Source organism: Cynara cardunculus, unplaced genomic scaffold (genome assembly GCF_001531365.2).
Source record: "Cynara cardunculus var. scolymus isolate 2C unplaced genomic scaffold, CcrdV1 Un_Scaffold_6908, whole genome shotgun sequence".
NCBI lineage: Eukaryota > Viridiplantae > Streptophyta > Magnoliopsida > Asterales > Asteraceae > Cynara > Cynara cardunculus.
Window position 1 is genome coordinate 11,077 of NW_020203231.1, and position 11,690 is coordinate 22,766.

The 11,690-nt window shown below is 35.9% G+C and overlaps 1 protein-coding gene and 2 non-coding genes across 3 annotated transcripts; 2 read left to right on the forward strand and 1 right to left on the reverse strand.

Moving 5' to 3' along the window:
* Positions 1–263: 263 nt before the first annotated feature.
* On the forward strand, positions 264–1,198 carry LOC112504788 (chlorophyll a-b binding protein of LHCII type 1-like). Its single transcript, XM_025108740.1, has one exon. It carries the CDS (start codon positions 265–267, stop codon positions 1,060–1,062), a length of 798 nt encoding a protein of 265 aa, XP_024964508.1. The 5' UTR covers position 264; the 3' UTR covers positions 1,063–1,198.
* Positions 1,199–2,735: 1,537 nt separating this feature from the next.
* Positions 2,736–2,822, forward strand: TRNAS-GGA. Its single transcript has one exon. It is a non-coding gene; the product is annotated as a tRNA-Ser (tRNA).
* Positions 2,823–6,893: 4,071 nt separating this feature from the next.
* Positions 6,894–6,967, reverse strand: TRNAW-CCA. Its single transcript has one exon. It is a non-coding gene; the product is annotated as a tRNA-Trp (tRNA).
* Positions 6,968–11,690: the final 4,723 nt, after the last annotated feature.

Below are 11,690 nucleotides of genomic sequence, written 5' to 3' on the forward strand. Positions count from 1 at the left end.
TGCGTCACATGGCTCATGGCTGTCTGAACTGAATGGGGATAAAAAAATCTAGAAATGTATCTATTATACACGTGTCGTTTCATGGCTGGATATAGGTAATTGTCGTTCTTAGAAAATCCAGAGACTGATCCTAAAAAGATAAGAACCCCACAAAATCCACTCCTATTTATACCAGTTTCAAGAATTCGTATTATTCAAGCAGTCAGCCCCCCTCGACTATAAATTCTCTCAATATTCTTACCTTCTGCTTTGAGAAAATATCCAATGGCTGCTTCCACCATGTCTCTTTCTTCTCCCTTCACCGGACAAGTAGTGAAAATAGCTCCGTCATCTTCTGAAGTTCTCGGAAGTGGACGGGTTTCCATGAGGAAAGCTGCTGTCAAAAAGGTTGCACCATCAGGAAGCCCGTGGTACGGTCCTGACCGTGTCAAGTACCTAGGCCCATTCTCCGGCGAGGCTCCATCTTACCTCACCGGTGAATTCCCAGGTGACTACGGCTGGGACACAGCCGGACTTTCTGCTGACCCAGAAACATTTGCCAAGAACCGTGAGCTTGAGGTCATTCACTGCAGATGGGCCATGCTTGGAGCTCTTGGGTGCGTCTTCCCTGAACTCTTGGCTCGTAACGGTGTGAAGTTTGGTGAGGCCGTATGGTTCAAGGCTGGAGCACAAATCTTCAGCGAAGGTGGTCTTGATTACTTGGGAAACCCAAGTTTGGTCCATGCCCAAAGCATCTTGGCCATCTGGGCCACCCAAGTGATTTTGATGGGTGCAGTTGAAGGTTACAGAGTTGCAGGTGGACCCTTGGGCGAGATTGTTGACCCACTCTACCCTGGTGGTAGCTTCGACCCATTGGGTCTTGCTGATGATCCAGAGGCTTTTGCTGAGTTGAAAGTAAAAGAGATCAAGAATGGAAGACTAGCCATGTTCTCTATGTTTGGTTTCTTTGTTCAAGCAATTGTCACAGGAAAGGGGCCATTGGAGAACCTTGCTGACCACCTTGCTGACCCCGTTGCCAACAACGCCTGGTCTTATGCCACAAACTTTGCCCCCGGAAAGTGATTTATTTCAGAAGGATATTATGTTAAATTTGAAAAATGTGGTTTCTAGGGATTTGAGAGCATGTTAATTTCCTTGTACATCAATAGGGAATGTTCCTTTTTCAATAAAAAGTTTTTTGCTTAATTTATTTCAGTTATACTTCAGTGATTACAACAAGAGCATATTTTATTTGGACACAGTTAAAACATTTATCCTTTTGAACTTGGCTTATCAGAAAGAATTGGAAACTATTCAACAAGTATTTTATGCACCCTTCATTAAGAAAATAATGAAGAGCATAGACAAAGAGCAGGGTTGTATATTTCAAGTGATCAGTAAATAACAGATCAAAAGGTAAATCTATACTGAAAACTTGCTAAAAGAACAAATGAGACTTATTACACGATGACAAGAAGGATAAGTTTGTGAAATTACATATTGAAGATCAATTTTATAATGTATTTTAGGAAACTTTAATTCCAAGTAGAAATGAAAATACCTGCACGTTATGTTGACAGATGCATCATGAGATTAATCACTTGCTAGAAAAACTAGCTTTCTGTATTTTATAAAGCCTGACCACTGTTTCTTCCATGTTCGTCCTCCTAGAAGATAATTCAGAGGTGCAATCCTTTGCCAGATTGAAAATGGATTCTATGGCTTCTTTCTTGCTATATACATGTTCAATCGATCGATTTCACGTCAACAATGTCAAAAATTGAATGATGTGGTGCTTCAAGAACCCATCTTCGCAAACTCATCTCACCTCCTGTTGATCACTATTTCTTCCATCCCATATTCTGTGTATGATGACATATCATTTTATAAGTTGTAAATTCATCTAAACCTTCTGAAAATGGAATGTTCCCTCTTTTGGGAAAACTTTTCATCGTTAGTTTTATTGGACATTTCACTAGAAGACTTCACAATTTGAATGTAATCATGGGTAGGAGGAAGTGATACATTCCTGTTTGGGAAGTATGCACATGAAAATTTTGATTCTTTTGGGGTATTTTGTGAAAAATGAAGGTGGAGTATAAGAACCTTAAAAAAAATTAGAAGCAAAAGGAAAGAGTTTTACCTGGTGCCATGTACCGTATCGTTCATAAAGAATATATATATATATATATATATATATATATATATATATTTCAAACTAAAAGTTTTTCAAATTGGAGGAGAAGGAAAAAGAACGTATTTTAATTCATCTATTTGAAGGGAAAAAAAATATGTGATACTTGGTGTTTTTTGTTATTTCGGTGAAATAGAAAGAAAGAGGGAAATCATTGAGGATCTTTTATGGAAGCATTTGAACAAAAAGAGGGAAACCGTGTTTAAGATGGGCTTCGACTTAACTTCTCGGTACAATGTGCATTTTTGTGGTTTCTTCTCGTATGTTTTGTAGTAATAAGTTAAAACCGTTCTTCTGAAGATTTCTCGGTAGGATTTTGTTACTATAAAGGAACTCTAAATCTGATCATATTATTTCCTCTTTCTCAAACTTCTTGCTTATAAAATGTGTTGTGTAGTGGTTGGTTATAAGCATATTTGGAAATGTCTTAAAGAAATTATTTATACTATTCGATTGTCGTTTTTATAGTTAGAATTAATTGGTTGTACCTACCCAATAAATTAATATGAATGATTCACTATTGACTCGGTTTTTTGGTTTTTGGGTCATATATCATTATGTAGGAGAGATGGCCGAGTGGTTGAAGGCGTAACATTGGAACTGCTATGTAGGTTTTTGCTTAGCGAGGGTTCGAATCCCTCTCTTTTCGTACCTTCACCTAACTCATCGATCTTACTAACCACAACAGATCAAATAGCAATGGATACGACTATTCCAAGAGTTATACCTTTCTTTAATATATATTCTCTATTCCTAATGGTTGTGGTATCGAAAATACTGTTAAAGAAAAGAGTAGACAATGAATGAAAATCTCCCTCTCAGTCTATGATACCTAAATAGAAGAAAAATCCGAATTAAACCCTTATTTATATTAACCTTAGGTTTATTTACTTTGCCGAAAAGGAGCAAAATTGTTCGAACCCTTATTCTTATTAGTCTTAATTTTATTTTTGTTAGGTTTAAGTCTGACGAGAATAATATTCTACAACTAGCAATTCATTTATTTTCAGACCGACCCATATACTATATATTATTTGATTGACTAATCCTTTATATTGGAAGGGTTGAAGAGTCAAATGCTTTGGCAATTCCTCATGAGGGGATGAAACGAGAGAATTTTGAATTAAAGCTCTAAATTTTTGTTCATCCCTCGCCACAATAGTATCTCGGGGTTTGTAGCGATAACTGGGTATATCTACTATACGACCATTGATTAAAATATGTCTATGGTTAACTAATTGGCGAGACCCCGAAATAGTCGGAGCCATACCCAACCGAAAAAGGATGTTATCCAGGCGCATTTCAATTAGTTGTATGTTATCCAGGCGCATTTCATTTAGTTGTAGTAAAACCTGACCTGTTGACCCTTTTGTCTTTCCAGCGATACGAACATATTTAAGTAATTGTCGTTCTGTAAGACCATAATGCAAACACAATTTTTGTTTTTCTTCTAGGCGAATACGATATTGGGATTTTTTCCCGGAACGCGATTGGTTTCTAAGATCACTTCCAGCTCTGGGCCTTATATTAGTTAGCCCTGGTAAAGCCCCCCAGGTGGCGTATTTTTTTGAAACGAGGAACTCGGTAACACAACATAAAGACTCCTTCTTCTTATATATATTCAATTATTATTCTTATTGATGAAATTCCGTTCTACAGAATAAACAATGAAATACCCTTTTTCTATATTAAAATATAAGAAAAGGAGTCGACCATTCAAGTATTCGAAATTGAATCGATAAATGAGTGGAAGTGAGACAGATGTATAGGGTATGTATCCACCTATATTGAATTTAGGATATAGAAATGATAAAATCGTTTTTGATTGGACCAATATGAGCCTCCCATAGAAGATGAAAGAAGATATACAAGAAATCATAGACAAAGATGAGAAAACACTTTTTCGAGACAAGAATCGGCATCTATATAAAGAATTTACTATATAAATGAAAGAAAAAAGGGAACAAGATCACAGTGAGATTTTCATCTCTTTTTTGTGCAATTCCAAATGTGCAAGTAAGTCCCCGTATCTTTTTGGTGAAACTAACTACTTGAAATTCAACAAATCCTCTGTTTTTTTTCCTTCTTGTTCTTGCAAAATAATTGAAATAAATGAATTTTTTACCACTAGAAGGGTACTCGCACAATGCAGCGAGATACATCTCGATTTTAATGTTTTGTGTGTTTTTTTATCTCAGTCGATGTTATAATACAATTTTATATGGTTTTGAAAAAACGATGATGTTTTTATTTTTAAATAAAATATAAATATGAAGATATCATAAAGAATTGAAAAGAAATATTGATATTAGTACTAAACTAATTATTTAATTTTTTTTTTGTGTATTTCTTTAATTATTTTTTGTTTAATAATATATTTCTTTATAAAGATAATAATTAAGTATTTTCAATGATTATCCTAATTATATTTTAAATTTTTTATATTTAAAATGAGATGTTTATCCTCTCGATTATGTTTATCTGCAGTTAGTTTGAATTCAAAACATAAAGCTTTAATAAGTTGTACTTACGCACAATTTACTTGTTATCTTGAATTGTAAGTAATATGCATCAATAAACAGTACTTCATGCATAAAAAATGAATTTTAAGAGTTTTTCTTAAATGTTTTATAATATAGTATAGATAATATAATTTTTTATAAAGATAATAACTAAGGGGCTGTTTGTTTGGCTCTTAATGGTTACATTAAGAGCCAATGTGAATCCACCATGCGCGGGTTCAATTCCCTCTTAATCGGTAAGAGGTCAAGGTTGTTTGGCAAAAAAAGAGAGGCTCTTAATGGTTACACAACCCCTCTTAACCATTTTGCATCTGGGGCTTCTCTAAACCATTAAGAGTGTTCTTTTTCCAATTTTGTCCTCTCTCTCAAGCTTTCCTCACACGTCGCTCACAGCCCATCCCCCCACCCTCTCGTCGCCGGTCTTCAAAGCCCCTCCCCCCACCCTCTCGTCGCCGGTCTGCAAATCGCCACCCCCACCCTACGATCGTCGGTCGGTCTTCTTCTTCCAGCAGTCTCACGTCGGCTTCTTCCAAGGCCGTCTGTCGTCTCCTTCCAAGGCCGTCTGTCGTCTCCGTCTGTCGTCGTGGCCTCTCATTGCCGCCGCTCGTCGCCGCCGCTTGTCGTCGCTGCACGCCGCCACTCGTCGCTAGTCGCCTCCATCATTTTCCTCGCTTCAGGTATTATTCTGCCCCATTGTTATACTGTATGTTGAAACAACAGATCTTGAAATACCAGGAAACAAACATAAATTTAAGGAAACTTATACCCATTGTTATTGATTATCAAGCCTGGTTATACCCCATGGTATTTGATTTTCCAGGAAACCAATAGAAATTTTATGGGTTATGCACAGTATGTTGAAATTTCATGGGGTTATGCTTTGCTGTATGTGCACTGAAATTTCATGGGTTTATGCACTGTATGTTGAAATTTCATGGGTTTAGGCACAGAGGGTTAAAATGGTAATTTACTGTCATTCAGAGAACAATTACCAAACAACATTATTTCATTCAGCACTTAACCATTCTGACCCTCTTAATCATTCTGACCACTTAACTATTCTGCACTAAATCATTCAGCAACTGCCAAACAGCCCCTAAGTATTTTGTTAGTTATTAGATTTTTAATATTTAAAATGAGATGTTTATCCAATATTTGATTGTTTATCTGCAGTTGTTAGACGAATTCAAGTATGGAGCTTTAATAAATTGTACTTATGCACAATTTACTTGTAATCTTAAATTTTAAGTAATATGCATCAATAAACAGTACTTCGTGCATAAAAAATCGTTTTTAAGAATTTTTGTCAAATGTTTTATAATATAGTATAGATAAAAGAATTTCACACTCCCCTTTTTACAGATATTTATTTTATTGATCAGTAGTAATAATGTCAGAAATTTTAATGTAGTATACACAATAATTATAATTTATTTATAGACTCCGGAATTTATCAATTAAGATTAATCAATCCGATTTTGGAGTCAATTTGGATAGTGATAGAAAAAGAAGCTGCCAAATAATTTACTACGAAGATTCTGTTGATTAATTTATAGCTTTAATGGATACGTCATTTCCTATGTCATTTGCTTAGTATTGCAGTATACTAGACTGAGGTGTAAGACTGCATATATGTTCATCTAGTTGCTTGCATATAACATCAATATGTTCAGGTAAGTGTTTTTTTATAAACATATGTATAAAAAGAACATATTTCATTTAGCTCCTTCATTTCATTTAGCTCCTTCATGCCTACCATAACTAGTTATTTCGGTTTTCTACTAACGACTTTAACTATAACATCAACTCTATTTATTGGTCTGAGCAAGATACGACTTATTTGAAATTAATTGCACAATTCATAAAAGGAAATCTTTCTTCGAACTTTCGTGTATAGGTACTTATCGTGTCAATTGGCAATTCTTGGTCATTGAGATTCATGGTAATTCGGATTATTATTTAGGTATAGATATTACCTCTTTTTTTCTCCTTTCAAACAAATTGAAATGATTGAAGTTTTTCTTTTTGGAATCGTGTTAGGTCTAATTCCTATTACTTTGGCTGGATTATTTGTAACTGCATATTTACAATACAGGTGCGGCGATCAGTTGAACCTTTGATTAATTAACATCTCTTTTAAATTCGGATTATTGTTCAAGTTAGTATTTCAGCTGAATTCGATTGAAGAAGATCCGAATCATGCTCTGTAGGATTTGAACCTACGACATCGGGTTTTGGAGACCCACGTTCTACCGAACTGAACTAAGAGCGCTTTCTTATCATAAAAGATAAGATCGTAAAGAAAAGGATTGGTCCCAATACATCATGTATGCATATACTATATAATATCATAAGAATAAAAGATTCTATATGATATGTCCAATGTGAATTGATCTCAAAAAATCCCTCGTTACTGCTCAAAGGAGCAGTAATAGGTAGGGATGACAGGATTTGAGCATGTGACATTTTGTACCCAAAACAAACGCCCTACCAAGCTGCGCTACATCCCTTCCATTGGTCTACAATATCATTGTAGAGAATTACTGTCTTGTTTTCCACATCGTTATCTCCTCTATTAAAATCTATAATTTTTATGTCCATTTCGTCTTTTTGGTCTCATTTAACATATAATAATATTAAAATACTTCTATATATATGAAATATGGAATGGAACCCCTTGAATCTTTTGGGGGAATATTGGGGAAGAAAATGATGCTTTTTTTCTGTATTTAACAAAAAGTAAATCTTATTTACTGAATGATTGTACATTTCAATATTTATTATCTTATGTATTACAATAAAATGAAGGAGATTTTTCAATGCGAGATCTAAAAACATATCTTTCCGTGGCGGTACTAAGTACTCTATGGTTTGCTTCTTTGACAGGTTTATTGATAGAGATTAATCGTTTTTTCTCCGATGCATTGACATTCCCATTTTTTTTCATTCTAGTTATTAACCTGGGAAGGAATAAAGAAAATTAGAGATACAATTAAATACCAGCCCCCCTCTTTTCTCTTTTTTCCCTTTTTTAGAATAAGTGAGGAAAAAGAAAGAATAAAAGTGCATTCAACAGCTGCGAGACTCGGGTTCAGGTTGAAATTAAATTAATATGAAATTTCTATGTATTAAATTTCTATGAAAGTCGAATATAAACTGTGGTTCTAGGGAAAGAGTATTATACAAGATACTTGTATGAAATATTGTACTGTTATTTGAAATATAGTTTAGAAATATTTCTATCTTGATTCCTATATTGATTGTTGTGAAATCTTGCATAAGAGGATAGCAAGTTACAAATTATAGTTTTTTCCTTCCTTTCTTCGTTGCAGATTGAAAGAGGAAGAGTTGAGTAAATGAAAAATCCAAAGGAGGTTCATGGCCAAGGGTAAAGATGTGCGAATACCGGTTATTTTGGAATGTACCGCTTGTGTTCGAAATGGTGTTAATAAAGCTTCAACGGGCATTTCCAGATATATTACTCAAAAGAACCGGCACAATACGCCTAATCGATTGGAGTCGCTATAATTCTGTCCATATTGTTACAAACATACGATTCACACAGAGATAAAGAAATAGATCGAACCGAGCACTGCCGCCCTCATCTTACGAGGAAAGGGAAAAATGACATTATATATATATATATATATATATATACATAACATATTTAACATAGTTAAAGACAATTATAAACAAACCAAATCCTATTTACTTATTCTAATTAGAAATACGGCTGAAATAGTATTTTAGGGAGAAGAAATAAACTAACCAAACCATGGATAAATCCAAGCAAACTTTTCTTAAATCCAAGCGATCTTTTCGTAGGCATTTGCCCCTGATCCAATCAGAGGATTGAATTGATTATAAAAACATGAGTTTAATTAGTCAATTTATTAGTGAACAGGGAAAAAGATTTTCTAGACGAGTGAATAGATTGACCTTGAAACAACAACGATTAATTACTTTTGCTATAAAACAAGCTCGTATTTTGTCTTTGTTACATTTTCTTAATAATGAGAAACAATTTGAAAGAACTGAGTCGACCACTAGAACTTCTAGTCTTAGAGCCTGAAAAAGATAGGCTTACTCTTTCTTCACTTGAATTCAACTTCCCATTCGAACTCAAACGCGGATTTATATTTTGTTGGAAAAATACAAGAATCCGGATTTAATTCTCGTGTCGTAAGAAAACAAATCTGGGAAGAAGCAATTTTTTTTATTGAACGTGTTGATTCATATTTATTTTGACTACTTTCTCATATTTTATCATATTCTATTCATTTTTATTCGACCTTCCCGGAGTTCATTCTCCAAGCAACTTCGTTTAACCAGTGAATTCCTTCCAACCTACTTCTTTTATGATCTCATTGGAAATCATATAAAGACAATTCATATTTGATATAGCTATTTGTGTAAGTATTTTATGATTAACAAGCAGCTGTCTCTTGTACAGATCGTTTATTAATCTACTATAACTATATCATACCCCTTTCACTAATTGCTGCATTTATTCAAGTGATCCACAAACGACAAAAATTTATTCTTTGCCTATCCCTATCCCGATGAGCCGAAACCAAAGATCTTATTTTTTGTTGAGTAATAGTTAGAGTAAGTCTTGAATGAGCCCCCGAAAGCTTGATGCAAATAAACGAATTTTTGTTCTATGTCTCCGAGCGATATATCCCCGTCTAATTCTGGTTATTGAATAAATGAAACTTTAACGAATAACTAATAGATTTCATTTCTTTCAATTATTTCTTTCCCCTTTCCTAGTATATTAATAACAAAACGGATTTTTCCAATGTATAAACTAAAAATTCCAATGGCTTTGGCTACTATAACCTTCCCAACTACGATTTTTTATTTTTTCTAGGCATTTCCCCTTGAAATATGAAATTGTACTATACTAGGTATTAAAAATTAAAAAATAGCAATGATAAAGAAATAGTGGATTTCATCGTTTCTATGGTTACTTCTTAAACGGTGAGGTATTCACTATACACTGGAGCCTTTACTTCATGTAATCAATGTTATTGCTAACTTGTATARTTCACATTCTTCGGCTCTACCCATGAATTATCCAGTAATAGGTCTTTCACAACGAGCTCTACCTATACAGTAACGGTATTTAATTATGAAAGTTGGCTGGGTAGCTGACCTTGTTAGTCCGTTCTTGCAAAAGGAGTCTATGTTAACTAATTTATCCTCCACTTAATGCATAACCATTTGCTACCAATAGAGAATTGCTTCTCATCTAGAATTGAGGTGAGTGTATTTACACCAATAGAAACCATAAGTTTCATACACAATAAAAGAAATATGATCCATTTTCTTATTTTTAGATAGGAAATGTAGTTCGTTTTTCCGTTCTATCCTATTTGATCTTTGATATTCAAAAATTTTTCTCTTTCCTTTGTTCTAGTTCATGATCTGAACGAGTCGCACATACACCCTAGTACATGTTAACCTTATTTAATCCTTATTTGCGTAGTCATTTTTTTTCCCAATGTTGTTTTCTTGATGACGAGGCTTGTCAAGGCACCCATGATTTTTGGATCCGATAGGTATGTATTATATATATATATATATATATATGTTTGTTCTGCATAACAAGTGATGAGAATGTTGATGGGGGTTAATTCTTTTTATTAATCGGTTGGAATGGCCTACATTCTCATGTAATTGTTCAAATTAAGGCATAATAGTTGTTTAAGTCTTTGTGGGGTGTTTGGTTCAGAGAATGGAATTTGATGGAATTGGAATCCATCAAAGGAATTTTACTTTGAATGAATTATAATGGAATTTGACCATGCATTTGGTTGGTAGGAACTGGAATGAAATCTCTCAAAATAATTGGAACAACCGCCTTTGTTTGGACTATCCCACCCATGTCATTACTATCACCCCGCCCCATGTTACTCTATAAACCACCGTGTCATTACCATCACCCCGCCCCACCCTACCAAAACCATGCCCCTACGACTCCTACCCAACCCCTGCTCTATAGGTTGGGGTGGTTGGGGGAAGGAGGGGTGAGGCGGTGGGGTGGGGCCAGAGTGGGGCAGTGGGTTCTAGATGTGACGACTATAGTGCTAGAATGGTGTCTAGTGATGAGTTGGAGTAGGGTAAGGTGGGTTGAGGTGGGGGCGGGGAGGGACGGTAGGGTAGGTAGGGGTAGGTAGCGAGATGGTAGTTATGACGATGATAGTGGTGGAATACTGGCCGGGTGGTTGGGGCTTGGTAGTGGGTGGGTATGACGACAACAATAGTGGCATGGTGGGTTGGGGTACGGTAGGGTGTAGGTGATTGGCGGTTATGAAGACAACAATAGTGGTGTGGGGTGGGGGTTAGGTTAGGGGCGGGGTGAGGCAGCGGGGCAGGGCGGTGGGGATGGGTGGCGGGGTGGTAGCTGTGACGATGAAAGTGGTGGGATGGTGTTCGGGTGGCTGGAAGTGGGTGGGTATGATGACGACAATAGTGACGTGGTGGTTAGTGGTGTGTTGGTGTAGGGTGGGCTGGGGTGAGTGGCAGTTGTGACAACGACAATAATAATGTGTTGGTGAGGGTTAGGTTAGAGGCGTGACAATAACAGTAGTAGTATGGTCGTAGTAGGGATGTGCAATGTGTGACTAGGGGGTGGGTGGTGACGACAACAATAGTGGCATGGTGGGCTACGGTGGGTGGCGGCAACAATAATGGTATGGTGGTGGGGGGTAGGGGTGGGGCATAACGAACAATAGTAGCATGGTCGTGGTGGGCGGGGATGGAATTCATTTCCTTCCATTACGTCAAGGAATCACTACTAAAAAAAAGGGCATCACCGACGGATTTTTCTGGCGGAAATTCCGTCGGAAATATTACCGACGGATTACCGACGGATTTCCGACGGATACCAAAAAAGTCAAAAAAAAGTCAACTTTTATCCATATCCGCCAAAGATCCCCCACAAATCCCCCACTGAATTTATCGGAAAAAAAATTAAAATTATTTAAAAC

What these genes read in the sequence shown, in the direction of transcription:
- LOC112504788 (XM_025108740.1), top strand. Translation starts at nt 265, where the DNA reads ATGGCTGCTTCCACCATGTCTCTTTCTTCTCCCTTCACCGGACAAGTA.